The sequence below is a fragment of the Knufia obscura genome (assembly GCF_036327395.1).
Source record: "Knufia obscura strain CCFEE 5817 isolate CBS 148926 chromosome Unknown scaffold_1, whole genome shotgun sequence".
Lineage (NCBI taxonomy): Eukaryota > Fungi > Ascomycota > Eurotiomycetes > Chaetothyriales > Trichomeriaceae > Knufia > Knufia obscura.
This window is the reverse complement of record NW_027042687.1, coordinates 4,538,575-4,566,533: the sequence shown is the minus strand read 5'-3', so window position 1 is coordinate 4,566,533 and position 27,959 is coordinate 4,538,575. Positions and strand designations below refer to the sequence as shown.

The window sequence follows — 27,959 nt, the reverse complement described above, 5'->3', positions numbered from 1 at the left end:
ATGTCAGACGCTCTAACCTTATGCTAGGAGCACGACTGATAATGACTCAGCTTGAAATCTCAACCCAGGCCCTGACCGGGATGGCCTATGTTGCTTGGATCCACTTCACTGCCTACCATATTTCTCGAATATGCTTCTCGAGGCACCATCATCGACTACGCTTTCTTTGCCTCAGATCCGCTACAAGGATCTCACCGTGTCTGAGACCAACGATTGTCTCCGAGACACTGCTCGAAGATCCGTTTTGCATTCTCAAGGTTTCTTTGTGTCTGCTGGAACCACATCCATAATGAGCATACACCGCAGACTCGGCCTTCGAGTCAAGTCGGTATAAACCCCCAAGCACTCCCTCGTCCCTAATTATGCGTATAGACGATATTCCCAACTTCCACATCTAGGAACAGATAGCAGCCCGCTCTACATTGACACCAGCACAACTCCCACAGCACAACCACCCGCCATGACCCCAACACCACCAAAGAACAAGCTCGCCCACGATCTCGAGATACCTCTCGCACGAAGCCCATTCATCCTCCCCTGGCCCATCACCATCACCACAGCCGAAGACAAAAACAGGCACAAAGATCTGCGGACGCCCAACAGGCCCCGGCGGCACGATCCCAATCCTACAAGCACTGCAAGCTCTCCGTGAGAAGCTCGACGACCAACAACAGGTCAACCCTACGCTGCTCACACTTACGAAGTGTGTTCTGTGCGACAGACACGAAAGTCTTGCCGAGACCATCGCGTTTCATTTTCGGCTGGTGCTGGGGCGGCAGGGCTATGAAGGGTATCTTAAGGGTCTTGGGTCGGATGAAGTTATGGGTGGTATGGAGGAGGACGAGGACGAGGACGACGAGGACGACGACATCGAGAGTGAACCTGGTGAGGCAGTTGTTGTGCCGTCACGCCTTCCAATTCTGCCGTCTCAAGGTTTGACTCTAGTGCCTCCAGCACAACGTCGGTTCAGATGAAAAATCACCCAAGCCAGACGGTTCATGCGCGCGTAGCAGGGCCTCCCAGGAGAAGCCTTACTTCATATTTTGTACCGGAAACAGCAACATCTAGCTCTACATTCAAAATCAAGTACAGCCCTTGTCTCTGCTCCACCTGCACCCGCTTCACCACTTCTGCCAGGCGCGAGTCTAGCCCAGTCTGGACCTGTTGGTCAGAGACGAGATCGGCGTGAGCTACATGCCGTCGATCGTCATTGCAAGAATGAGTCGGAAGCCGGGACACGTGGTGTCAAGTACGTACGAATGACGAGAGTGAAGATGGATGGGACGACGTCGAGTAGAAATGAACTCACTAAGTAGAGGAGGATGAGAGCTACCGCGGGACAGAGCCGAAAGCAGGTTGAGGCTGGAAAGCAGGCCGGCCAGTAATAGGGTGTATGAGGCTACCCCTGGCTGGATGATGGAAGAAGGATCTTGATGGCGGAAGAACAGTGACTCCATCCCAACAAGCCTGCTTTGCTAGATCCTTGAGATTCACCTGTGCACGCTTCATTTCACCGCCCGTTGGTACTTCCCAGACTAATGCTATAGATCTGATGAGCATGCTTAATCGACCACGATCCGGGTATTGCATTCAATGACCTCCCACATGTTCCCGACATAGAGTCCTGGACGTTCATTTCGCACCACGAGTCTAAATGGATCAGCAATGGCTTTCCAGTCTACTATGGATGTTCTTTGTTAGTCCCGGCTCACTCAACACAGGTCTCTCAATGTCTTACTCCCAGCTAGACCATCAAGACAAGCCAAGCGAGACATCTAACAAGAATCACTCACTCACTCATGAAAGGTTCTTTGTTGCAAGGCGGCACCATGATCGGGCAAGGACAGCCTGCCAGCCATATATGCCAGCGCCTTGCTGATCATCACTACCCACCTCAGAAACTGAAGCAACATGAACACGACATACCCAAGAAAGACCACCCCATCAACCAACACCACACACCCCACCATGCCCACAATCCACACCCTCTGCACCCACCTCCTCATCCCAAACCCCTACGCCTTCCTCCACAGTACCCCACCCCACCCCTACCCCTGCCAATGGTCCACCCTCGCAGACTTCAAATGTGAAGCGCAAGTATGTCATGGCCCTCTCGCAATACTGGACGCCCTGGCCTCGCTGCAATCGCGGCTTGCAATGCGTGTCGAAGCCGATTGGGCCCTCCTTACCTTGGCACGATCCCTCCTCTGCTCGAAACACGAGTTCTCCTTCAACCCTGCGGATAAACTAGCTAGTCAATTCCGGATCATGCTGCAGTCATCGACTTTTGGATACTACTTGCGCAGGGTGAACGGGGAGCTGGAAAGCGACATGACGGGTCTGGGGATGACACGGGATCTGGAGGGTCTGCCGCTTGATTATTATTTTGCAAGTGAGACGGTGGACGAGTCGACCGTGCAGGGAATTTTCAGGGTGCCGTCAATAGGTTCGAGCGATTTGCTAGGAAGTGGAATCACGATCAGCTTTGGAGATGATACTGGTGGGCGTCGGTATTTGGGGTCCGGGGATGGTGCGTCGGAGAGGAGTACGCTGCACCCTCGCGACTCGATAACTGAGGGATATCGTCGGTCGCGGTTCGTTGCAGAGTCCGCTCCCTTGCCGGGTAAGGGCGCGTTGCAAGAGATCCGGAGTGCGGTCGGTCATGAGGAGTTTTACACTCCGAAGTGGATTGAGCGGTGGTTGGATGGGGTTACGGAGACCGATAATGATGTTCGACGCTCCGAGTCCTCTGAGGAGGAGTACCTTAGGCAGAACTACTCCTGCGTCGTCCTGTGATGATGGACATCCAGTTGACGTGGTGGCTGCTGCTGGTCAGAGCACCCAAGGAGGAGGGAGGCAAAAAAACGCTATTTTGAGGAAGTACTGCAGTCGCTGGCCGATGCTTTGATACTGTAATCTTGTCGATCATCGTTGATCAGTGGGAATTTAGGTATTCGTGGAGGCTCCTTCCTGGTGCTTCTTATCGCGCAGACACATGCATAGAGCAGGAGCGACACGAAATCATACCAAGCGACATACATCATCATTCATGATCCCGTACATACCTCAACAACAGAAACTTTTCCCTTCCATTACTCCTCCTCGGATCCAATCAATGTACCATCAACATCATTCAGCATATCAAACTCCTCTTCATCGTCTTCGTCTTCGTCTTCGGCCTCACTGTCCTCCAGGATCTCCCCTGGTACACCCTCCCACTCGATATACTCCCCCTCAACCCAATGCTTACTGATAGGTAGGTGGTACGGGTCGTAGGGAAAATGTCCCTCGAGCATACCATTTTCTCCCACCCAGCTCGTGTCCCTCTCCGGACCATTCAGACTTAAATCCGCAACCGAGCGCCACGAAGTAGCAATGCGCACACGCTTGTTCTCCTCCAGCTTCGGCGTAAGATAGAAGATCTCCAGCGCGTGCGTAAGTCGCGCGAACATCTGGACAATATCCAGGTAACACACTCTTAGCGGATTTAGACGTGAATAGATTGCTGCATGAATCGAGTCTTGGATTGGGCGTGGAAGGGAATATGGTTGATCTTCATCTTCGAGATCAGAGTACTCGTCTCCGTCTTCTGCGTCGAGAACTGAGGGGCTGAGATCTTTCCAGCGCATGCAGAAGATGTACATTACTGCTTGGAACATGGCGTAGAAGTCACCGTAGCGCTTGACGTCTGGTTGTAGACACGATGGCTCGTATTTCAGACGGAGTTGGTTGAGTTCGCCGCAGAGGAGGTCGAGGGTGCCATGGACTAGGTCGGGGGAGACATTCTTGCCTCGGCCTACGAAGCCGGAAAGGTAGGCTCCTGCTGCGTGTCGGATAACTGGTGAGTACTTGTGATCGAGGAGAACGGTGAGACAGTGTGTGAGGAAGCGGTCGACTTTTGTCGCGTCTGTTTGAGCGAAGTGAAAGATTAGGAATTGAGGATGTCGTGATCGGTACATGGGTAGTATGAAGCGGTTGAACTGTGCGATTAATTGCTCAATGGCATTATCCCGCAGCTCGAGACTTTTCGTCCTCATCAGTTCGGAGTAGTACTCGAACAGAACCTCCATGATCATATCCACCTGGCGCATGTCCTCTTTCTGCTGCTTCCGCTGCGCTAGGGTCGGATTCGTCTCTTCATCTTCTGATTCAGATTCATCTGTAAGACTTGCTGCCGAGTCTTCGTCGCTTGAGGTCTGTGAAGAGCGGCGCTTTTCGTGATAGGCTATCGTCTGCGAGCTTGTCATGTGCTGCAGGATATCATCCACGGCGTCTTCGTCATCGTCTTCCAGAGCCGCCTGCACCGAGGCATCCAGCTTGATCAGTTGCTGCAGAATGCTATTCAGTATTTCTGATGTGACTTCAGGCGTGTATTGTATGAGCTGCATAAAGTTCTCAACATATGTCATCCTATCTTTTGCCTTGCTGAAATCGAAATCGAGCTTCGAAGAAATGCGCTGCGCAAGTATCGAGCTGGCAATAGGTACCAACTGCGTCATATATCGAATGGTTTCGAGGACTCTTTTGTGTATCTTGGGCTGCCGAACGACCTTACAGCCCGGTATCCTTCTCGTCCTCTGGGGTCCAAGCAGATCCACGAGCATGCTCATTATGCTGCTAACAAAACCGCCCTGCGCCACAGCCAGACTGCCCAGGAATCGTACAACAGCTGCAACATAGCTATCGTCTCGGCCGACCCATTCGCTCCAGATGATCGATTGGACAAGTGTTCCACATTCTTTCCGCAATCTTGTCACGTTCGCCTCCAGCGCTTGTATGTGATATCTAAGAGCCTTAGTCGAGGGAGCCCTTTCCTTCTCGTGGTCCGCAGTGAACAGACCTCGTATCCGCTCATATGCTCCGTGATCGTACGTGAGGTGCCGCTCTATGGCACGTCGTACTTGCTCATTCACCACCAGAGGGTCGAGGTCATCTTCGTCATCGGCAGATACGATGTCGACATCTGCATCGAACTTAACGCGCAGACGCTTAGTCGGACTCGAAGGGGTTGCTAATAGATTGGTATCGTCTATCGACCGTTTAAGAGTCGATCGTTGTGATATGCTGCTTGGCCTTGGAGGTATTTTGGATACGTTCGACGTCGGCTGCGTGGTGGCTGGTGCACGCCGAAGCGGGGGTGGTGCTATAAACGCCATAACGTCTGGTCTTGAGTGAGAGGCACTGACATGGAGGAGTGGTGTGTAGAGTACGCGACGTCTAACGATAGCAACTGATTCGATCAACAAGAAAGTGCCGCTGCACAAACATGGTCAACAGTGAAGTTGGTCGTGTGCCTGATACAATTTTTGCTAAGACAGCCCAGGACTTAAGGCATCAAGTCTTGGCAGATCAGCCGCTGGCACTCTTCCGATCTTCCTTGTCCAGAGCTGACTTGCACTACATTTCATACACATTATTATCTACAATCAAATGTCACGATGAGAGAAGGATCACAGTCATTTACTTGAGATGATCTTCAGATTGTCGGTCAATTAATTGTTATTTCTGCTTTACGAGCATAACTAAACAGGCTCGCTGCGAAAAGACTTTCGCTTTAACCCCTTCTATCTAGATCAACTGCTTGCCCGCCGTCTCGATTGGCAAGCACGCAGTGGCCATAAGGCACACCAAGAACAGAGCGCTCGAAACGTACATAGGCACCTTGGCCGAGGCAGAAGTGTCGCTGACCGAATAGATGGCAACAAGTGGTGCACAGAAACCAGCGAATCTGTTCAACCCGGAGCCAATACCAGTTCCCGTGCTTCGGTTGGGAGATGGAAACGTTTCTGGACTGTATGCGTACAGTGTACCGTATGCCTGATTTTGAAACAACGCAACCATGCACGAGAATCCCAGCTGGAAGGTGGCATCTGTGGAGGTGGTGAAGAGGAAGAGGAAGACTCCTGTCAGCAGTAATGACACCGCCATGGTTCCGCGCCGACCAACACATTTCAGTCGGACAGTATATGCAGCGATGACACTGCCAGGGCATCCGACGATTGATTGAATCGCGTAGTTCCGGTAGAGAACGTTGTCCGGTATCGGTGGTGCATTCGGATCAGCTGCTTGCAGATACTGCACGATGAACGCGTTGAAGAGAGGGTATGCCATACCGATGGCGGCCCATATGATCCATAGGAGCGTCGTATTGATGGCAAGTCGCTTGTACGCAAAGAGGGGCTTGATCCGTTGGGTCGAAAACTTGCCGAGCGAACGCTTGATCGTCTCCATACTGGACTGTGCTTCCTCTTTCGCAAGTACTGAGATGCCACCGATCTCATCAAGAATCTCCTCGGAGATCCAGGTCTTCTTCCCATTGTGATAGGCAATGGCTCGGATGACCATAATGGCCTCTCTCTGTCGTCCTTTCGAGAGGAGAAATTTAGGTGACTCGAACAGGTGAAACAGCATAAAATGACACAAGAACATACTCAACGTGGTCGCACCTGGGAAGGCTGTCAGTTGTCGTTCACTCCATTCTAACAACAGTCTGACTTACCCATGGTATAGTTCAGATAGCGCCAACCGTTATTCCCAGCATAGCTTGTCAGGAAGGCCCAGCCAACCAGGGATGAGTACAGTTGTCCGAAAGGCCAGAAGATAGACAGCAGCGTTAACAGGTTGCTGCTGGTCATAGGAAGCGCCTCACTCAGGATAGTACCATCGACTGGCAAATTGCCGCCAATTCCACAACCCAGCCCAGCATAGAGACCGCAAGCGCTGATCCAGCTAGACGCGGCGCCGACAGCAACACCAAAGATTCCGGTGAGTAGTAGCGTGAGGTTGAACGCTGGTCGGCGTCCAATAACGTCTGCGCTAATGCCCCTATACCTCTATTAGTAGATGCCCTGATATGTTTTTGAAGGAAGACGAACCAGAAGAATGCACCAATGCACAGTCCCAGAAAGAGCGACAGAGTGGTGAATCGAACATTCGTCTCCGAAACACCAAATTCAGCAGACAGAGATGGCAAGGTGAGAGCAACGGTTTGCAGCCCTGTCTTCGTTAGCTGTCAGGACAAAACCATTTGAACTTCATTACTCACATAAGTTGTCAGCAAACCAGCCGAAACCGCAGAGGACGAAGAGCTCCCACTGGTATCTACCCATGCCAATGTCGATCAGAGCCTTGTTCACGACCTTGGACTTGCGATCGTAAGCAGAGTCGTGGCCGGATGCAGAAACGTCAGCGTCGATCTCGGCGCGTAGGGCTTCGATAGTAGCGACGGCATTGTCGCTGTCGGAGTCTTTCCCGTTATCGCTGTCAGAAGCCTTCTCGGCCTCCCGTTCTTCCTCGGCCGGCGTCCGGGCCGCGGTGCGGCGTTGGTTCTCAGCGACAACGCTCGCTGCTCGTTGGGCTTGACCCAGTGGGATGACCACCGAGTCGAAGTCTTCTAGATGATACTCCTTGAAAGGCCAGACGAACCCCATGCTGCTGCTCTAGAGGGGTCCGAGACGAGACGTAAGTGACTGTGCTGCTATATACGATTCGGGTCGAGGGACTGCTTGGGCTGTGCTATCTTCTTCAGATGGTCATTCGATTGCTGCTAATGGAATAGAAGTTGTCGCTAATGGGTATGGCTGCTGAGGGCAAGCGGCTTCGTTTGTGCTCTGGGCTGAATGGTTTCAGTATGCAATACCTGCGAGACTCGAGCGAACGATCCCTGATGCTTTCTTGTCGAAACTGTTTGCAATACTATCAACCTCGTCGAGAAAGACAAAAGCTCGGATTCCTTGAAGACAGCCTTTTGCAACAACAAATGCTCTGAAGAAGTGAAGAATCTTTCAGGGAAAAGTGAGCTTTAAATAAGGAAGAGCAGACTTTTACTTGCTCAATGTGGGCTCTACTTTTGCATCACTTTGGTACACTCTGTGGTAACACATGGTACTGCTGGCGCAGGCTCGAGTCCTACCTGCTCTGCTTGACGGATGTTGCATGACTCTCTGTACAGTGCCGCCACACGATCGCTGCTTCAAAGCAAGTTCCGCTAGAAAAGAAAGCACCGAAAGCATTTTCTTGCGCAAGACCTCTGATTCGCTCCTGCTTTTCAAGAACTCCCTGATCTGTTCTCGACTTGCCAGGCGCATTCCACCTCGCTTTTATCCCGCTTCGTGTCCGTTCTATCTATCGCTACCAAAGAGTGCTCCCCAGCTCAACCAAAAGACGCTTACTCACATATTGGCAAATGCTTGGCATTTCCCGCCCACTATCGGAAATTTAGCATAACTGGCTCATCTGAGCAAGTTCAGCAGATTGACGAAAGAAAATTTTCCAATGGCTTTTCCATCTTGAACGGCCGAAGATACTCAATAACAAGCTAATGTGCGCAAGCGTCAATATGTACCACAAAGGGCAGGAAGCATAACTTATGTCCTCCACATGACTGCATTCGACGGCGTATTGTATCGCATCCAGAGGTCGCAAGGCAGAAGCGAGGCAAACCAATTTTTATCGAGAGCTCAGCACGAGGATGACACGTCCGTCGTGGCATGAAACCCCATCACGAGCATCCAGTTGTGGTTTCCGGACCCGACCTCGAGAGCCCAAGGTGCAAAGACTACCAGCTGTGGTTTGTCCATACCAAGGTAGATACAGTGCCGAGGCAGCTAGTTCACGCAGACATCTCGTTACTCGCATGTGACGAGTTGCAGTCGCACCTCCTATCTCCTTCTGTCTTTTCTCCCGTAGGTTCGCGCCTTCCGAGGCTCTGCATCCCCGGACCTTGCGCGACAAAGCATACCAAAACCATAATGCAGAACGAAATATAACAACGATAACCACAAACTTGACATTTGATAAGATAGATAAATACTTCCACGACGAACACTTCCATCCCCAATCACTTCCATCCCCCAGAACCCAACTAATCCCAACCACCACAACTCACCAAAATCTCACCTCACCTCCCCTCCCGCCGACTCAACCTCTCCGTCCCCTGAAAACTCTCAAAATCCATCGCCGCCTCCTTATTAATCGCATGCCTATGTCCCAACGCCCTCCTAATAATCCAATCCTTAGCCGTCATCGCCATCTCGCCCTCATCCTCCCCATCCAACTCCGGAATCCTATCCGACCCCTCCAACCTCCTCATCAACACCCCATTCTCCGGCCTCGCGAAATAAACAAGACTATACCTCGTCGCATCCGCCTGTTCACCAGGCGGACTAACAACCCGATGAATATTACTCCTCAACAACCCATTCGTGAACTTCGCCATTGCGTCGCCGAGATTAATGATTGCGTGGCCGGGGATGGGTTTGACATAGCACCACGATGCGTCCTTGCCGGGTGGTAAGACTTGGAGGCCGCCTAATCTATTAAACAGCACAGTTACGCTGCCGAAATCGGTGTGTTCGCCTAGCGTAATTTGGCGGTCGGAGACGGGTTGGGGTGGGGCTTTGATGAGGCGGACTTGGTCGCCGCTGTGGGACTGGAGGCGGTGGAGGTTTTGGAGGGTGTGAGGTGGGAGGCCGAGGTGGGTGTTTAGGTGGGTGAGGATCATGGTTATTATGGCGTGGGAGGATTGCATGAAGGAGGCGAAGAGGGGGCGTTGGGTGGAGAGGACGGTGGGGGCGGGGAGGGGGTCGCTGAGGTTGAGGATGTCGTCTTTTGAGATGCTGTGGGATGGTCAGGAGTCTTTCGCTTCATGGTGTCGTCTTTGAAGCGGTGACTGAATGTTCGAGTCCATTCAAAACGCCTAAGATGGTAACTCACTTATAGAACTCATTCCTATCAGTCCGTCCCGTCTTATCCACAACATTCGCTCCAAACCCCTTATACCCAAAATACGAGTTCTTATGCATGAAATCGTACTTCTGCTTTTCCTCCAGCGGAAGATCGTAGAGTTCCTCGCCGACCTTGAAGAGTTTGTCCGCATCATCGAGGATACCATCGCCTGGACCTTGCAGGTCAAGGTAGAAGAAGCCGAGATCTTCGCAAGCGCGGATCAGACGGTTGATCTCTTCGGGATCGTTGTTCTGGAGTTTTGCGAGAGAAAGGGCGAGAAGGGGTGCTGTGGGGACGTCATCTGGGAAGGGTGGGAGGGATGATGTGCCGTTGGCGTTGGCGTGGCCGTTGAGGTGGATGTTGTTGGTCTGGGTGATTGTTTCTGTGGCCATCTTGAGGGCGCTGTGGATGTCGAGATGTCGAGATGTTTGAGTTGCTTCAGATGTGGTGATGTTGCGATATTGATTGGAGTGTGGACTGTTGCCGCTCTTCTCCATATCCGTCGTGGAGTTACGAGTTCTCGGGACGGGGTCAATCATGGGGGTGCGGGGAGATCGACTCAGTGAGACTGGCTCGACTGGAACACGTCAGCAGAATTGGGGTCTCTAGCACGGGTGCAGACGGAATAGCGAGATCTCAGATACATAGAGCGTGCAATGCTTGACATTCGTATGAGTCTCCTACACCCTGAAGGACATTCGGTGTGCTGACAGCCTGCACCGCGAATTTCAACATGGCCGATTTACTCTTCCGTTACTCTGACTGACCCACCCTGTTCTGTAATGTTGCTCTTGCAATACACACGCCGTCGACATCTCGAGCACCCAGCCTTTCTTGTGCCTCCCACTGTAAACCTTCTGTTTTCGTAGATGGCACCATTGTACCCGAACGCTAGAGGTACTTGATGCCCCATGTCTTTCTACCAAAATATGTGCTACCATCAGCGGGTTCGGAGATGTATTTCTTCGTAAGCCCAGCTCGTGCTTGATCCCAGTCGGTGCGTCTGACAAGTTTGGTGTTGACGATTTCCTTGCCAGGCCAAGAAATGGTCGCGGTCTGCAAACGTTAGCACTGACATCTGAATTTATTAAACCCACTAGAGCATACCGTCAAATCAGAACCTTCAGATGGGTCAACTGCGTAGTATACAGTAAGGAAGAGTTTAAAACTCAATGTCGAGGCCTGAGCCTTAGCGATGATGTTCTTGATCCATATTGGAAGGACATTTTCATCCGCCTCCTTCTTGAAGTAGGCAAGCATGGATTCGTGTAGCTTTGGTTGGCTCTCGCTATTTTCCGGATCAATGCGAAGATACTGTCGACCCAAAAGGTCTATCGTGAGGTTTTTGAGCTCGGGTAAAGTCTCGACCAGCAGATTGTCGTCGCTCTGGGTTGTCGTAAAGGTACTCTTCGGCGGTGGCGTCCACACGACGGTAAGATTCGAGATTCTGTTCAGAGTACTCATGGGATTCTCCCGTATGTGCTGATGGTGTAGTTTGAAGTGTGGAATTTCAAACTTGCATTGGCTGAAGAATGCTCGTCCAGCGTCTGCGCGGAGTTTCTTGTTGACCAACATAATCGACTGAGCACCGCGACGACGCTGAGCAGTACCTTTCTTCGTGATGGTAATGTCAGCAATGGTGGTGCCTACGAAGAGATAAGAATAGATCATATCTCGCAGCTCGATTGGTAGTCTGAGTATCAATGGGATGCGCGTCTTCTTCCACTTTCTGCTGTGATGATACCACAATGGTTGTTTGCCATTCTTCTTAGGCTTCTTCTTCTTGGCTGCCGCTTTCTGTCTTGTTGCAGCATTTGGTGGCACATATGGGGTCTGGCGGTTGTTGACCGCTGCCTTCTTCTTCTTTGGCATCCCTGTGATTATGAAGGAGCCCTTGGCCTTGAAATCTGGATTTCACGTCCCACGCCGTCGTGTTGAAGGTTTTGTCGAGTATTGTGTTGTGTGTAAAAGTGGTAGGACGAAAATCAAAGAAAGCCGCAGAAATAAACGGATCTGTAGTTATCATCTGCACAAACATCAACTGAAGAAATGGACAAGCATGACGCAATGAGAGATTGTTAAATTTGTCGAAGTGAAAATCGTGATCGCAGGCACGCTTGGTGATGCCTTCACATTTGAATTACTACTTCCGCGAAGTAGATACGAGGCCCCTGTGACTGCCAAATTCAACCTGCCGTTAATCATATATGGCCGGCTCATATGTCTGACATATTGCTTGGATCGTACTTCGATTCACGCTCGTGTCACTTCCTCCCGAGCTCATCACAACCCCCTCCCGTCCAGGTGGTCAGCTTCGTCGGGTCAGGTTATCAATGAGGCGCCACTGTGTATCTCCTACAACACCAATATCAATCATTTTTGGTCCGTACGGCCTAGAATGAGGCACTCGTCGACCAAAGCCGATGGTACACTGTCTGCCTTGCTCTGGGTTATTCCTGGTACTGTTGTAATTCTTATGGCTCCTGAGCACCTTGGTATGCGCGGACTCATCTTCATCTGTCTCGATCGGAAGCTATAAGCCATTTGTAGAACAAACGAGTTGCACCGGGGACCCGGTGTCATAATGTCCTTGAACCCCAGTAGCTGCTAAGACGATTAGGAGAAACTTCAAGTTGGTGAGGAAACAGCGGGTCTCCCAACTTGTGCTTGAGTTGGCATTGAAGACCTGAAGCGCAAGAAATACTGCGCGCTATAACGCCAAGATATATCCTCGGATTTATCCGAAGTCTGGCCTATTATGGGCTTCAAGGACATCGAGCACGGGCACGGCCATCTCCGCTACTCTCTGTACTACTATTACACTCCTTTCACGTAGCCACTTTTATTTCTTATCATCTGCCAGAAAGGTTTAGAGGAATGCCTATATGTGATACTCCAGGCGGCATCAGCTTCACATCGCTTAACTTCTGATGCATAGCAATTCGCAACGCTCAGGAAAGAACGCGCACTATTCGCCAAGTCACGGCATCGGAGCGGGAGAGCGGACGAGAAATAAATGGCATGCAGCAACAGGTCCCAGGTTGACTGCGAAAGAATGCCTTGACTACCCATAGACAAGACCTGGTAGGTAACATGATTCTAATGATACGGGGAAGTGACTTTCCATCCCTAAGTACTACCTACTGAGCGGTCCTAACCCTGCCCCTTTTATTGGGCCCGGTCGCTCCTCTACAGCTCCACCACGACCTTGGTAGCACTGACACCAGCCTTAGATATCTTCAGCGCCTCATTGATATGCTCCAGGCCCTTTCCCACAACAGTCGGCGGCGGAAGACACAGGAGCTTCCCCTCTTGCAAAGCAGGCGTAACATACTCCTTCCAGACAGGCGTGGCAACGTCGTTAACAGCAAAGATCATACCCGCCTTCACGTTCTCAGGCAGATCACCTGGTGGAGGATGCACACAGGCCAAGTGACCTCCACCTAGCTTCTTAAGGATCTCCACGTCATTAGCGTACGTCTCGGGGGTTCCAATGGCGTCAAAGATACCAACAAACTCACCCCCAGCGTTCTTGACCGCTTCCACAACCTTGTCGACGACGGACGTATCATTGCGCTCGATGACCTGAGATGCGCTGCAGCGCTTGCTCATGTCGAAGTTCTTTGCGCCGGTGACCGTAATGACGTTGATCCCAGCAGCGGTGGCGAGCTGAGTCGTCATAGACCCAGTGGAGGATGAGCCACCGTAGACGACGAGCGTCTTGCCTATGGACTTCGCGCCCTGCAGAGAGGGATATGGCAGGGCGAGAGCCGGCGTTGAGACACCGAGCATGGCCGTGCCAGGCTCCTTCAGGGAGAGCGCACAGACTGCAGCTTCCAATGCGAATGGAACCACGACACCATCGGTGAAGGAGATGGCCTCAGGGAGGATGGCCGCTTTGTCGGCGGGGACGACGCTGTACAGAGCGAATGCGCCGTCTTGTGGTCGGCCGGTGACCAGGTTGATGGTATGTCTGAATGAGGAAGCTCACGTCAGTCGAATGTTCAATGCAAGAGGAAGATGTTACAACTCACCCGATGACGCGATCTCCTTTCTTGAAGCGCTGCACGTCCGATCCAACCTCGTATACCTCGCCGGCCACATCACAGCCGAAGATAGCAGGCCACTGCTGGACAAAGACACCCATGTCCTGCATGTGGCAGTCGAGCGGGTTAATGGCGACGGCGGCGTTCTTCACCACGATCTCGCCAGGACCAGCTGTTGGCAATGGGGCGTCACCGACCTCCAAGGGGGTGTCGGCCTTCTTGAGCCATGCGGCTTGGTTCTTTGGTGCACTCATATTGTTGGGACTGCTACTTTCTTGCTATCTCCGCTGTTGGATGGACAAAGTAGAGACTGACGAATTGATAGATTGCAGATAAACGAATTCGGAGACGAACACCTTGGTTATATACTGATACATGTGCCTGTTCCTTCTGCAGACCAAGTGGAATCCAACAAGCTGGACTCGCAGCACGATTTCAAACCAGCAACATGATGCCAAGGTCATTGCAAAGCCGCAAAGCGGAATACACAAAGGTAGCAGCATGGCGGAACCAGCCCGAGTGGCATTCAGCTCCATGAAGGAATCTATTGACCACATTGAATACTAATGTCCTCCAGCGCAAGTATATACAACCCAGAACCGCATATGCCATTCCGGAATCACACATGCCGTTCCCACCTGAAGCGGTTTAGCGTCAAACATATGTGCTTTGGCTCCGACATCCCGACACCATACCGCCTGTTCGCCTTACCTAAGCATATCTAAATCCAACGTCCCGTTACCTCTTCACTCCATGTACTCTCTCCACCAAGAACCACAGATGACATACCATACCAGATATGCCTACCACCACGAAATACCATGTCACCCACAACCCCAGTCACATCTCCGCACCCCACCTCACATAACCTCCTCACCTACAACCCCCACCACAACGTCCTAATCTGCCTCTCATGCCAATACGCGATCCAAAAGTCCGCAATACAAAGCCACCTCCTCCGCCACAAGATCTACCGCGGCGATAGACAGCGCCTACTTTCTTCTATCGCAACACTTGATCTTCTCGAGCCCGAGGACGTGCCGTTGCCGGAGAAGGGGAGTAAGCCTATTGATGGGTTGCCGGTTATTAAGGGGTATGCGTGTAAGGTTGATGGGTGTGGGAGTTTGTGTGCTAGTGTGAAGAGGATGAGGAGGCATTGGGGTGAGGTTCATGCTGCGGGACCGGGGGAGGGGGTGGATGGAGGGTTTGAAGGGTGTGCGAGGAAGGTGGAGTTGCAGACGTTCTTTCGGGGGACGAAGTTGAGGTATTTTGAGGTGAGGTCTTCGGAGGCGGGTGATAGGGAAGGGGCCGGGGTGTTAGACACGACTCACGATATGGATGGTCATGGAGATGATGACAATGTTGATGATGAGCAGCACCAGGATGCGGATCTCGCGCCGCAACCACCGCCGCCGCCTCTACCGTGCACGAGGAGCCCTCCTAGGTCGTCTCCGGTCGACTTTGACCTAGAAACACTGACCTACTTTCACCATTTCACCACCACAACGAGTCTCATGCTCCCTGGCCCCGAATACCCGCGACCAGCTGCGCACTACTGGCAGATAGACGCTGTTCACCTAGCCCTGCAGCGACGAACGCTGATGTGCGGTCTGTTGGCCATCTCCGCATATCATCTGGCCGTGCTTGCGGAAGAGACGACGACCTCGCAGGTTCACCACGAACGATCGGTGCAATTCTGTTCAGAATTCTTCGCTGGATGGGAAGAGGCAACAGAGCGTAAATCAGCTGTAGGCGTGAGGGTCGCAGGGGTCGAAAAGGAGGCGAACACGGCAGGCAGACAGATCATGTGCATATTGCGTTGTGCGAGCTGGGCATTAGATAACACTGCACTTATTCAGAAGCCGGCGGGAACTTCCCCATTGCAGTCGTTTATGACAATCGTTCGGGGCTTCGTCGACTCAGACTTTGACTTTAACCACAACGGCGTTGGGAGTGACATTAGTGATGGTCGAGCCGGAACATCCGCTCAAGCAGGACGAATTCTGGAGACGAAGGGTTCATCGGATCCCGATGCTCGCAGCTTCGGCCCATGGTCCCCCAGTATCAATAGTGACAACACGCCAACCGCTCTACTCAAGCGTCTCGATGCGCTCCCTTCCCGTATGGCAGAAGCGTTCGGAAAACCAGAGAGTATTCAGGACGTCTTCGCTGCACTGTCGGCTATTGCCGCTTTGGTCGAATGCTGCGAGACCAGCTTCGCATCCGATGAGGCAGGAGTGGCGTTCTGGGCAATGGCGACGTGGTTGAATAGAATATCAGAGCGCTTTAACCAGATGGTTGCGGCTCATTGCCCAGCCGCTCTTGTGGTGGTAGCACATTGGGCGGCATTGTTGGTCATGCGAGCGGAGCATTGCGGCTGCTGGTTTTTGAGGGGCTCGATGAGGAGGGTTCTGCTATTGGTAGCTGAACGGCTTCGTATAGAGGACTGCGCGGTTCAGAGTCTGGTTGGGGGCTTGATGGTGTAAACAGGGAAAATGCAGAGATCGTTATGTCCGCCAGTCAACGTGGTTGTGGGATGCAGACGTTCGGCAAATATGGAGCCTAACAATATGATGAAAGGCCAGATGAAGGTCCTGGATTTGTCTGTGGTTCACGACTCGTATCCAGCTCAGTTGTGTTACCAGAACGCGCAAGAGCGTGAGGTAACCCTTTACTCTTTACTTACGAGGGTCAAGCTCTGGAGGTCTGCCAGAAGCCCGGATCTTGGGGAGACACAAAGCTCCGACCAGAGAACATCTCAATTACGTGTTTGGCAGTGTTGACCTGGGAAAGTGAAGGCAGTGTATTATAATGTGACTATCTTGTATAAAAGCGAAGGGCGTCCCGTGTAAAGAGACGGTTTCAAAAGGAAGGTGGGCCGCAAGTGCCTGCAGAGGACTGTCCATGCCTAAGGCAGCAACATGTGAAACTAGAAGCATCACGCTGCTGTCCATGATGGATGGCTAACAGTGCTGTACAAAGACATCAGAGACAACAGTTCGTTTGCTGTTTGAGGAGTGCTCCCAGTACTGAACATGCCAGCGTGTTCTTAAGTCCTTAGAAATACTAGTAGTCGCTCTGGTACTGGCTACGGACCCCTGCTTTCATTTCCTTATGAGCACACGACCAATACTCTACCCTGCTTCACTAACGATATCCAACAAGCAGCGTCTTGGTTGCGTGCTACAGTCAGCTTCCAGCTAAAAAAAACTCTACATCTCCGCCAGAATGCCCTCACGCTCGTCACCCCGCCAAAACCTCTCCTCCACCTCAGACGACGACCGCATAACCAACACCCTCCTAACCCTAAATACCCTCTACCAAACCCACATCCACCCCCTCCTCCCCGAACCCCTCCGACCAATCTCCAGCAACATCACCTCCCTCATCCTCTCCTCAGCACCCTATCTCTCCCAAATGATCTCCTTCCTCAGATCGGTCCTCTCCTCCGCATGGTCCGCATCCCAAGGACAATCACAAGATGGCTCTGGCTCTGGCTCCGCGCTGCTCAGTCTAGGTGTGCTACTGATAACGCTGTACATGGGCCTGAGAGTCATGAATTATATCCGGAGGACGATTATGGGGTGGGTGTGGTTGGGGGTTAAGATGGTGCTTTTGATGGCTGTGGTGCAGGTGGGATTTTATGTTAATAGTTATGGGTGGGAGAGGGCGATGAATCAGGCGGGGTGGGTTGGTGGGATTGTGTGGGGATTGCTTGAGGATGCGTTGAATAAGGATCACGGTGGACAGCAGAGACAGCCGAGGGGGACGAGGAGGAGGGGGCAGAATGGTTATAACAATAATGACTATGGGTATCCTCAGGCCGGTGGGAGGGGGAGGTATGGTTGAGACCAGATATTAAATGGCATGGAAGACTATTAGAATGTAGAAACACATGAAAAGGCAGGGAAGACCATCAAATTGTGCATGACGAGCATACAAGAGAGACGAATTTACGATCGGAAAAGAAAGAACAAAATCCTCAGCAATTGGGTATCATATAGGAAGTCGTTGTCTTCCAGAAGACCAGCAGCCTACCACCAACGCCTGCGCTAAGACACACGAATATCTTCAGAACTCAATCGTTCTCCCACGTCGGCTCATCATTGTCAAATTCTTTCGGTTCTCTTGGCTCTTGTGCTTCATGATACTGGATGGCATCGTCGATGTAGCTCAGGATGTCTCCCACACTTTCTTCATCGTTCGCATCCAACTTCAGAAACGATACCATGCTGAAGTCGTCGATCAACCTGGCAACGGCACGATTCAACTTCTGGAAAGAACCACCACTCATCACCTGATCGGTCTCCTTGGGATCGTCTGCATCCAGAACATCACCTGCAACCAGTTCACTTCGACCTGTATCCTCCTCGTCCATCAGATTGGCATCTGGATCCACAAACTTCTTCAGTTGCGTATTGTTGACTTGTCCCTTCACCAGATCCATCTTCGACAGGATATTCACATGCGGCAACTCCATCATTATCATGGCGCTCATAGCCGACAGCGTACCAGCAAAGAACTTCGCCTTGTCCACCACGAACGTCGCTTCGAGAAGATACGCGGCGCAGAGACTGATGTTCAACGGACCAGCCCGACTCAGGAACTTGATCAGCTCCGGCAAGAGAGGGATATGCGTGTACAGCTCGATCTGGCCAGGCAGATCAAATATAATCAGGTACTCTTCACTCAGCGGGTCGATCGCAGTCTGGAGGAAATCGAGGTTCTGTAGCAGGAATTCGAAGCAGAATATCAGGCCGCCGTTGGGGCCAAGTGACATCTCTTCCATGACATCGTCGAGGGAGATGAGGTCGCGAATATCGAGGTCGGGTTGGTAGCCAAAGGTCTCTGCTGCGGGATCGAGGTTTACGTAGAAACATGATCGTCGGACTGTTTGGAGGTGTTGTATTAGAGCTGTGCAGAATGTTGTTTTGCCCGCGCCTGCGGGGCCCATTACTAGGAGACCGAACTTCGACATCTTGTGTGGTTGCAGCTGCCGGATCAGTTATATTAATCACCTTGTAAATTGCAATAGTACACAAGTTCGGAAAGAAGAATTCGCAGCTGTTGAAACATTATTGCGGTGCGGGAACTTCTTTACAATACTACTAAAGTAGCCTTGCGTCACTGCATTTCCCGTGATGCTGCACCGCTGCAGTGTTACCATGCAAAAGAAGCGGCCATGATCATTGTTTGTGCACTCATGCGCCCGAATGTTCGATTGAAAACAGAGCAGCCATCTCACCTGTCAGAAAGAAAGCTAATCAGCTCATCACACCAAGTGGTTATCTTGCTCTTGTTGACAGCCGGCCCCTCTTGACCGAGATCAGGTCATAAGTTAATGGTTTCCCCGAGTTTCCGGCATGGCGCAATACGGCGACTATTTTTTTGCTTTCGACTTCGCTCCGGCAGATAGCCAGAGAAGCCAGCTTCAGACACACGTGGGGAAGTTCTGATATCTACTTGCGAATAATGCCAGTGTTTGTACAAAACTGATCGCCCTCTTCACCTCCGATTCTTCTTCTCAATTTTCCCTCACAAACCGCCGTCCAACAAAGAAGTACCTGTTGTGCTAATTCCCCTCCATACCAAAAAAAAGGTTTTGAGACCGACAGAACAACTTCTCCTTCCCATAAACGATCACCACAAAGATGGGTTCAGTCTCGAACGGTGTCTCAAATGCTATCCCTAAGAAGGGTAGCTTCTTGTTCACCTCTGAGTCTGTAGGAGAGGGTCACCCCGACAAGATCTGGTTCGTGCTGTAAAAAGTACTTGTACAACACCGAACACTAACATGCCGAAGCGATCAAGTCTCAGATGCCATTCTCGATGCCTGCCTCAAGGAAGACCCTTTCTCCAAGGTCAGCTACCCAGTAGAATATACCGCGGATGTTCTCTAACATTGATAGGTCGCCTGCGAGACTGCCACCAAGACCGGTATGATCATGGTCTTCGGCGAGATCACCACCAAGACCCGCGTAGACTACCAGAAAACTATCCGAGACGCAATCAAGGACATTGGATATGACGACTCTGCAAAGGGTTTCGATTACAAGACCTGTAATATCCTGGTTGCTATAGAAGAGCAGTCTAAGGATATTGCTCAGGGTCTGCACTACGACCAGGTCCTCGAGCAGCTTGGTGCTGGTGACCAGGGTATCATGTTTGGATATGCCACCGACGAGACCCCCGAATACCTACCCCTCACCGTCCAATTGTCCCACAAGCTAAACAAGGCCATGAAAGATGCTCGCAATGATGGCAGCCTGCCGTGGCTACGACCAGACACAAAGACCCAAGTTACCGTTGAGTACGACCACGACGGTGGTGCCGTTGTGCCAAGAAGAGTACACACCGTGGTTGTTTCCGCACAGCACTCGGAAGCCATCACAACCGAGGAGCTGAGAAAAGAGATCAAGGAGAAGATTGTCAAGAAAGTTATCCCAGCAGAGTTCTTGGACGAGAAGACAGTCTACCACATTCAGCCATCTGGTCTGTTCATCATTGGTGGACCACAAGGAGATGCCGGTTTGACCGGCCGAAAGATCATCGTCGACACATACGGTGGCTGGGGAGCTCACGGTGGTGGTGCCTTCTCCGGCAAAGATTACAGCAAAGTCGATCGATCCGCAGCATACCTGGCTCGATGGATCGCTAAATCCTTGATCAAGGCCAAGCTCGCCCGACGATGCCTTGTCCAGCTTTCCTACGCCATTGGTGTTGCAGAACCACTTTCTCTGTTCGTCGAGACCTACGGCACATCCGACAAGGACTCCGACGAGCTGGTCGAGATCATCAAGGCCAACTTCGATATGCGACCAGGTGTCATTGTGAAAGAACTCAACCTCACAAACCCTATCTACTGCCGGACTGCCAAGAATGGTCACTTCAGCGACCAGAGCTTCCCTTGGGAACAACCCAAGGAGCTCAAGTTCTAAGAATAGAGTCTTTTCTTGGATGCATCTGTTTCAACACCAGAAGCATTGTACAGTTTCGCGTTGAGTGGTAACAGGTTGGTGGCAGGAGCCTGCTCGTCAAGTACAAGCACGAGCAGGCTCAACTAATGATGTTCATGGTACATGATTCTCTCACAATGGTGGCGCAGCAGGGACATATTCAACATGTTTAAGATACCCATTTGCGCAATCAGAGCATTTACTGGAGTTACAAAAGGCCTGGATCAGAGACAAGATACCAGAAAACTAAAAGCAATAGAGAAGCAAAATAGGAGACAAATGACCAATCGGGCGCAGACCTGATCATCTGATCTTTTTCTCCGTCCGTGTTACCGCAGGATCTTGTTTCCGGTGCTACACAGAATACGCCTTCTTAGGTTCAGCATGCTGCTCTGCGGTGCTCTCCTTCCCACGCTCTGTACTCACATGCATGTCACATAACGCTCCTTCCTTGTCAACTTTCTCGGGGCTTCTGCCCGCAGTTGACGTCATTTCACCTTCGTCGTCACTTTTTCCTATCAAAATAATGTAGACCTGCTGCTCATGAGGTTTCTATATCAATTACCCTGCCTGTAGTTCTCTACTGCTTCTGAAAAGTTTCAACCTCACAACCTATATCAAGATGGCCGACACAACCAAATTCCACATCGCAAATTTGTTCTCATTGAAAGACTATGTCTGTCTCGTCACAGGCGGAGGCACAGGCATTGGTTTGATGGCCGCCCAAGCTCTCTCGGCCAACGGGGCGAAAGTCTACATCACTGGTCGACGCGGGGAGGTCCTACAGAAGGCTGCAGATACACATCACCCCGACAAGCACGATGCAGACATCCATGGCGAGATCATACCAATCACAACCACAGATGTACGATCGAAGGACGACCTACAAAAACTCATTAAGGAGATCGAATCCAAGGAGTCCTACCTTTCTCTCGTCGTTGCAGCAGCCGGTGTACCAGGTCCCAAGGAGCCAAGCCCGGACACCAACGACGCCAAGGAGCTCAAGGACAAGCTGTGGGACAGTGAAGGACCAGAAGACTGGAACGAGACATTCAACGTAGATGTCACATCAGTATACTTCACCACACTCGCCACCATGCCACTACTACAAGCAGCACCAAAGGACCATTTCTCTTCGGTCATCGTCATCAGCTCCATGTCTGGTATCATGAAGAATTCCCAGTCACATTTCGCGTACAACAGCGCAAAGGCCGCGACGGTACATCTGTCGAAGATGATGAGCAGTGAATTCTCACGGTTTGGTGTGAGGGTTAACAGTATCGCACCTGGATATTTCCCTTCAGAGGTAAGTTGTGCTTTTCGGCACTCAATGCTCACATTTGGCTAACATCGCTTGCAGATGACCATGAAGCAGAGTGATGATAGGAACAAGGCCGAGATGCCGGATGAGAAGGTGAAGGATAAGGGTCATGAGACGCCTGCTGGTAGAGCTGGGCGAGATGAGGAGATGGGCATGGCGGTGATATTCTTGGCCAAGTGTGCTTATGTCAATGGGCAGATACTTGCTGTGGATGGAGGGGTGCTCAATGAGGTTGCCAGCTGAGAAGTGACATCTGAAGCGCCTGCTGATCAAGATGAGGACGAAGCTGTGACAGCCTGAACCCGAAAAGGAGTAGGACAAGCTAGAACGAATAAGGAAAGTTCCATGCTAGTGGCCCGAGACACCACTGACGCCATCCTTCCTGCTTCGGCTCGGAGTTTGTAAGATGATTCCCAACACTTGTACTTGTTGTAGCAATCCATACTGCCTTGTTAGATGCACAGTGCCTCATTTCCGAGCAAACAAACGTCGCGTTCATTAAAGTCTAGCGAAAGTCCCAGATTCTCTTTCACTCGTGGAGGAGAAAGAGGAATAGCAGCATGATATAAACTCCAAGAGTTGTCCGACAGGGACGCATCTATTCTGGTCAGCCTTCATCCGTGGCCGGTCGAATTATGGCTTCGACTGCTTTCGCAACTGCCGCAGCTGATACTGCGCAGCTCGCTGCTACGAACATAACAGTAGCTGCTTCAAACGCCACAGCCTCTGCCTTCACCGCAACCTCAGTGAAAGACATCGCTCTCTTCCCTCTTCGGCAATTGCTCAAGATCGACCGCTTCCTCTTTACGACTCTACCTCGCACAGTCATACAAGCGACCGGCCTCAACCTTCTAGCGAATCGTGCGATAGAACACTTCCGGACAGGCGACGGCCCAGCGGCAGCAGGGGGTGGAGGCATGGCGCAAGCCGGAGAGGCCGCACACACCTGGGCCGACCTTTTCTTCGGGGCCTTCCAACAAGGAAGTAACAAGAGCTACTGGGGGATGTTACACTACATTACCTCCCGATGGGCTTTCACCTGCGTCCTCGTGGCCTTGATACTCAACAGAGTCAACATCTACGGCTCGTCAAGACAGAGGATCATATTGACCTGGAACAAGAGGTTGGCACTGCGGCTCATACCTATTATGCTATTCATCGGGCAGATGTACCACTTGTTACAGGCCATCCAGTGTCAGACATCACCGGAGTTCTCTCTGTACCGACATGGGGATATCGACAAGTACAGCATCCTGGACTGGTCGACGGAGGGTGGTGCTCTCCATCGAGTCTCTTCCTCCATCCTGTTCTGGTCGAGCGATGAACAGTCGTGCGCCGCAATCGGTATGAGCAGACCTGAACCTGATGTGAGAGCTCCTCGAGGCTCGTTCTCCTTGCTTTGGCCTACCTTTCTCCGATTGAGCTTGTCGCATCTTGTGGAGAATCTATCTTGCTCGCTGCAGCAGATCCCAGTCATGACAGAAGTCGCCCTCTCCATATTCGAGCATAGTCTGGCATTCGCCGAAGCAGAGACCATGATAGCTCATACAATCACCCAAAAGATCACCAAGTCAACTAATGCCACTGCCACCACGACCACAACCACAGCTGCGGCAGCCAGTGTGACTCTGGAAGGTACCATACCCGCCTCTGGCACGATCCTTGCTATCAACGATGCAGCTCATGCTTTTTTTGGATCTCATCCTTTCGACCGCATCAACATACCAGTCGAGGTGCTACTTGTGGCCTTGCTCTCCTGCGGAAACGGCTTAACATCACATATCATTGCCATCATAGGTAAGAAGCAGAAATGGAGGTTGGCCAATACCGCTTTCTGGGGTCTCGGTTACATGGCCGCCTTCACGTGGGGCTTCTTTGCGGAGAGTGAGATGGTTCGTATGGACGGTGATGAGCCAAAGCCTGTCAATGGTCTGCTGCACTTCCCGACTGTGGCTATAGTTGGTTTCTTGCCTCATATGGCTGTTATCCTCGGCATTCTGGTTTGCGGTCTGATCTATCTCGTGGCTTTATTTCTTACAGCAATTTCGCTCGGCACGAATCCAAACATTCGACGGCCCACCAGTCTGAAGGAGCGAGTCAGCATTGCTCACGACAATTTACAGGCAGCTATACAGCTCAAAACTGTCGCTATACGCTACTATGAGGACTTCTATACAGCACTGTTGCGGGTTGGTTTTGCTGCGCTGACGGCCGCCTCGGAGGCGGTGTTTCTGAACGAAGGACGTGCTGTCGAGATGCGGCAGTTCACATGGCTTGAAGAAGAACGACTTGATGAACTAGACGCGACACGATCGGTAAGACCTGCGGACGAAGCTCATTTCCAGATAGTGGAGGAATATGGCCTTCCAACCATGTCTGTTGATGATCGGAGTCAGCGAGCAGGAGAGTGGAAGAGTGGCTACGACAAGGAGAGAAAGCTCGAGAAGAAAGATAAGACGTTGCAGAACAAGGACTCGTTCATTTATCCCAATCCGCGGACTGATGGGGTTGGTGCATTACAGCGGACCACCAGGTTCTACTTGCTATTCATATTCATGCGAGGCATTTTGTTTACCGTTGGAGGCTGGATTGCATTTGGCATTGGCAGATTCTTAGATCGTATCGGCCTTACTGCTCGACCGGCGTGGTTGAGAAAGGCTATTGGCGACTCCCTCAAGCAAATCTCAAATGACCGGGACAGGCTACGAACATTGGAAGAGAATAAGAAGTTCGATGAATGGGCTCAGCAGAGCAGCGTGCAGAACCGTATCAGAGACGCAGACATCGATATTGAACATGACATGAGAAGCAGAATAGCTCTGGAGAACCACGAAAACCCGCAGGAAGTGCTTGATCAGAAGATGTATGATTGGTGGAAGGAGGGCGGATGGTACAGCTCTATCGACGAGAGCGGTGACTATCTCCCTCCAATACCAAGCATCGAACAGGACGACGATGCTACAAGTGTCATCACAACCACAACTGCAGCCAGCACAAACGACGATGAGCAACAGTGGGAATCAGAACCAGAAGGGGCAAGAACACCGACACAGCGCCACCAATCCCCAGGCTGGTCGTTTGCCGGACTACGCCAAAGACGATCAGTGACGCCTTCGCCCGAAGCACCGATTCTCGACAACGCAACACTAGCACGCCTCCTCAACCCCACAGACCAGAAATCCCGCGACGAAGCAAGAATCCTCTCATCGCACCTCTCAAACAATTCAATTATGACCCGCTCCCGCTACCGCCGCCAATTCGAGAACGACCGCGCAAAAGTCCTCCTCGCCGGCCGAACTCCACTCGCACTGGGCATAAACAACAATAACACCACACAACCACAATCCACATCCGGCCCTCGACCCCTAACAGGCGAAGAAGAATTCTCCATTCTAGAGCAACTGCTTATCACGCGTCGCGTCCAGAAACAACGTCGAACCCACAACCTCTCAGCGCAAAACCTCCCCGCATTCTCAGACGTTCAGCCGCACGAGCAGACATCAACCGGTCCACTCTGTGTAGTCTGTCAGGCGGAGCCACGAAGTATCATCGCGTGGCCGTGTCGCTGTTTGACGGTGTGCGAGGATTGTAGGGTGAATTTGGCGATGAATAATTTTGGGAATTGTGTTACGTGTCGGAGGGGGGTTGGGGGGTTTGTGAGGTTGTATGTGCCTTGATGGTTGGGATGAATAGTGTATGTACTTATGGATGAAGAGTGTTGGAGCAAGCATATATTGGTAGTTGAAATCAAATTCTGGGTTTTGTCATGACCCAGAAGGTTAATGTACAGTGTTAGAACTGTGAGCGGCGGCTGACTGAACTGACCTGTCTTCCGTGGGATCATCGTTCTATTCTCCCCAAACCCCACCGGACCGAACCGACTGCCTCGCTGCGTCTACGAAAGCAAGCCCAACCGCGTGCTGATCCACTCACTATCACAGACGCTGCAGCATGGCGCAGCCTTTGCGTTGCCAGATCGCTGAACATCGCCACCTCTGTCTATCTTATCGGAATTATGTATGACCTTCGACTGGAAGAAGACCTATGTGCTGTCTCCATGTCGGTGCGCGGACAGATCCATCTCATCTTCTCGTCATCCTGTCTATCACCTTCAGTCTTGGTTCACTTGCGTACGGGTTTTATTTTTGTCGCGATAGTGGATATCGCATGGCATTGAAAGCTGGATCCGCAGTGGTTCATCCTTTCACAACCAGCAGATCTCCGAGGATTACAGTGATAGTGCCTCATGAAGGACATCCTTCGAAGCGTCGACCTTGTCGAGGTTTACTGGCGGTAGACCAGCAAACACGGGGACTATCTGGAAGCATGGTCGTTCAGATTTCAGAACAAATGGACTGTATAGCTGGAGCTGAAGCTCTAGGCCACGAGCGATCGGTTGAAAGTCTGAAGAGTCCTTTACATGGTATACCCATCGTGCTCAAGGTGCTACGTGTTATGCTCTGAACTTTTACGCGAAGCTGGGTGTGATCAGAACACATTGACACGCACCCACGGCTCGGGTACCAAACAACGGGAAACAGTCTTGCCCTTGCGAATATACGGCCTCGTGAAAGTCTCAAAGTCGTGGATAGGGTGCGCAACGACTACCCGTTGTCGCATGTCGTCGCTGGCGGGTCCAACTAATCGCGGCTGGATTCATCATTGAGTAAGCCAACTTGGGCGAACGTTTTATTTACAAGTCTGCAATTTCTTCAGCTGAACTGGATCCCATACTAATGCTGATCTAGAGGAATCGGCATCGGAGTGGCTGGTCCACACTTGGTGGTCACGTTCAGTCCGCCTAGAGTACGTCGGAGGAGATGTCAACCCAGGAGATGTCAAAGATAGGCACAGCGCGCGTGAGTTTTGACGAGGTGGAACTTTCTAATCTGACTGTTCGGCAGAATGCCTCCGAATCCTCGTCAGGTCCAGCTGAGATGTTGAGGTGTCCGCAGGCTACAGTACAGCCCACAATTCGCACATAGACTGATGGGTCTTCGATCGTGCACGCTGGGAGGGTTTCTCTCTACTTACAGCAATGAATATCAAACCAACCATGGGACTCATGACACAAACTGGCATTTCCCCTGTCTCCCAACATTTTGATTCGGCTAGACCTTTTGCGAAAACGCCTCATGATCTTGCAGCACTGCTTGATGTCATCGGCAATCCAGAAGTGAAGTCAGAGAAAAGCCGTGTTCTCTATCTGACTGGAGTTCGGGGTCAGATCGGTGTTGCAGCCTTGGACCTCTACCACTTGAGAGTCAACCACTGCGCAGATGGCAGGATTGGGCAGGCCACGAACGATTGACCAGTCTTGACAGGGAGGAGCAGGACAAAGAGTACCGCAAGGGCCAAGGGGGCTTCTCAGATATACGCGGCGGATGTGACCCTGGTCGGACTGGATGCATTCGACTTGGATGATGTGAACAGTAAAGCATAAGATGCAGGTACCCGAGCAGACGATGGAAAAACGGATACAACACCGTTAGTGAATAACAGGTTTCGATTTCGTTATCACCATCACCAGTTACCTAGATTTGAAATTTTTGGAGGTTCACAGCTTGAAAGAGGTCATCGACTTCAACAGGAAGCATTCTGAGACAGAGCTCCTTGTTTGTATGTCAGGCTACGCTCTGAACTTTGCGCGAGCTAAGTGATGTTTAGATGCACCAGACCAAGCCAGCTCGAGCGTGCATATGCGCAAAACATTACGAAAGAGGAGTACGATGCACATCTGAAGCATCTCCGCGTCTAAGGCACAGGGTTAGACACCGTCTTGGATCAAGTCATCATTGGGCCATCTGAAAATTTGCTGATCTCATTTGCTACATGTAGCAGTGAAGACAGACAAAACCAACAACAGCACGGCTAAAACATGCCTTTACTAAGCACTAGCATGTCATTCTA

The 27,959-nt window shown here is 51.5% G+C and overlaps 11 protein-coding genes across 11 annotated transcripts; 6 read left to right on the top strand and 5 right to left on the bottom strand.

Moving 5' to 3' along the window:
- Positions 1-362: 362 nt before the first annotated feature.
- Positions 363-974, top strand: PMZ80_001722 (uncharacterized protein; the record flags this gene model as incomplete). Its single annotated transcript, XM_064870162.1, has 2 exons — positions 363-366; positions 523-974. 2 exons carry the CDS (start codon positions 363-365, stop codon positions 972-974), a joined length of 456 nt encoding a protein of 151 aa, XP_064735659.1.
- Positions 975-1,968: 994 nt separating this feature from the next.
- PMZ80_001721 (uncharacterized protein) lies at positions 1,969-2,796 on the top strand (the record flags this gene model as incomplete). Its single annotated transcript, XM_064870161.1, has 1 exon — positions 1,969-2,796. One exon carries the CDS (start codon positions 1,969-1,971, stop codon positions 2,794-2,796), a length of 828 nt encoding a protein of 275 aa, XP_064735658.1.
- Positions 2,797-3,092: 296 nt separating this feature from the next.
- On the bottom strand, positions 3,093-5,156 carry RRN3 (DNA independent RNA polymerase I transcription factor; the record flags this gene model as incomplete). The annotated part of the gene is made up of 1 exon (XM_064870160.1): positions 3,093-5,156. One exon carries the CDS (start codon positions 5,154-5,156, stop codon positions 3,093-3,095), a length of 2,064 nt encoding a protein of 687 aa, XP_064735657.1.
- A 412-nt stretch (positions 5,157-5,568) lies between these two features.
- Positions 5,569-7,430, bottom strand: PMZ80_001719 (uncharacterized protein; the record flags this gene model as incomplete). Its single annotated transcript, XM_064870159.1, has 4 exons — positions 5,569-6,446; positions 6,500-6,825; positions 6,876-6,996; positions 7,046-7,430. 4 exons carry the CDS (start codon positions 7,428-7,430, stop codon positions 5,569-5,571), a joined length of 1,710 nt encoding a protein of 569 aa, XP_064735656.1.
- Positions 7,431-8,899: 1,469 nt separating this feature from the next.
- Positions 8,900-11,598, bottom strand: PMZ80_001718 (uncharacterized protein; the record flags this gene model as incomplete). Its single annotated transcript, XM_064870158.1, has 4 exons — positions 8,900-9,617; positions 9,715-10,303; positions 10,665-10,782; positions 10,834-11,598. The coding sequence occupies 4 exons, from the start codon at positions 11,596-11,598 to the stop codon at positions 8,900-8,902; spliced, it is 2,190 nt and encodes a 729-aa protein (XP_064735655.1).
- Positions 11,599-12,915: 1,317 nt separating this feature from the next.
- On the bottom strand, positions 12,916-14,026 carry PMZ80_001717 (uncharacterized protein; the record flags this gene model as incomplete). Its single annotated transcript, XM_064870157.1, has 2 exons — positions 12,916-13,699; positions 13,761-14,026. The coding sequence occupies 2 exons, from the start codon at positions 14,024-14,026 to the stop codon at positions 12,916-12,918; spliced, it is 1,050 nt and encodes a 349-aa protein (XP_064735654.1).
- Positions 14,027-14,593: 567 nt separating this feature from the next.
- Positions 14,594-16,258, top strand: PMZ80_001716 (uncharacterized protein; the record flags this gene model as incomplete). Its single annotated transcript, XM_064870156.1, has 1 exon — positions 14,594-16,258. One exon carries the CDS (start codon positions 14,594-14,596, stop codon positions 16,256-16,258), a length of 1,665 nt encoding a protein of 554 aa, XP_064735653.1.
- A 742-nt stretch (positions 16,259-17,000) lies between these two features.
- Positions 17,001-17,621, top strand: PMZ80_001715 (uncharacterized protein; the record flags this gene model as incomplete). The annotated part of the gene is made up of 1 exon (XM_064870155.1): positions 17,001-17,621. One exon carries the CDS (start codon positions 17,001-17,003, stop codon positions 17,619-17,621), a length of 621 nt encoding a protein of 206 aa, XP_064735652.1.
- A 229-nt stretch (positions 17,622-17,850) lies between these two features.
- Positions 17,851-18,750, bottom strand: PMZ80_001714 (uncharacterized protein; the record flags this gene model as incomplete). The annotated part of the gene is made up of 1 exon (XM_064870154.1): positions 17,851-18,750. One exon carries the CDS (start codon positions 18,748-18,750, stop codon positions 17,851-17,853), a length of 900 nt encoding a protein of 299 aa, XP_064735651.1.
- A 673-nt stretch (positions 18,751-19,423) lies between these two features.
- On the top strand, positions 19,424-20,710 carry SAM2 (methionine adenosyltransferase sam2; the record flags this gene model as incomplete). Its single annotated transcript, XM_064870153.1, has 3 exons — positions 19,424-19,524; positions 19,576-19,633; positions 19,682-20,710. The coding sequence occupies 3 exons, from the start codon at positions 19,424-19,426 to the stop codon at positions 20,708-20,710; spliced, it is 1,188 nt and encodes a 395-aa protein (XP_064735650.1).
- Positions 20,711-21,350: 640 nt separating this feature from the next.
- PMZ80_001712 (uncharacterized protein) lies at positions 21,351-26,854 on the top strand (the record flags this gene model as incomplete). The annotated part of the gene is made up of 4 exons (XM_064870152.1): positions 21,351-22,034; positions 22,089-22,280; positions 22,640-25,570; positions 26,798-26,854. 4 exons carry the CDS (start codon positions 21,351-21,353, stop codon positions 26,852-26,854), a joined length of 3,864 nt encoding a protein of 1,287 aa, XP_064735649.1.
- Between the last annotated feature and the right edge of the window lie 1,105 nt (positions 26,855-27,959).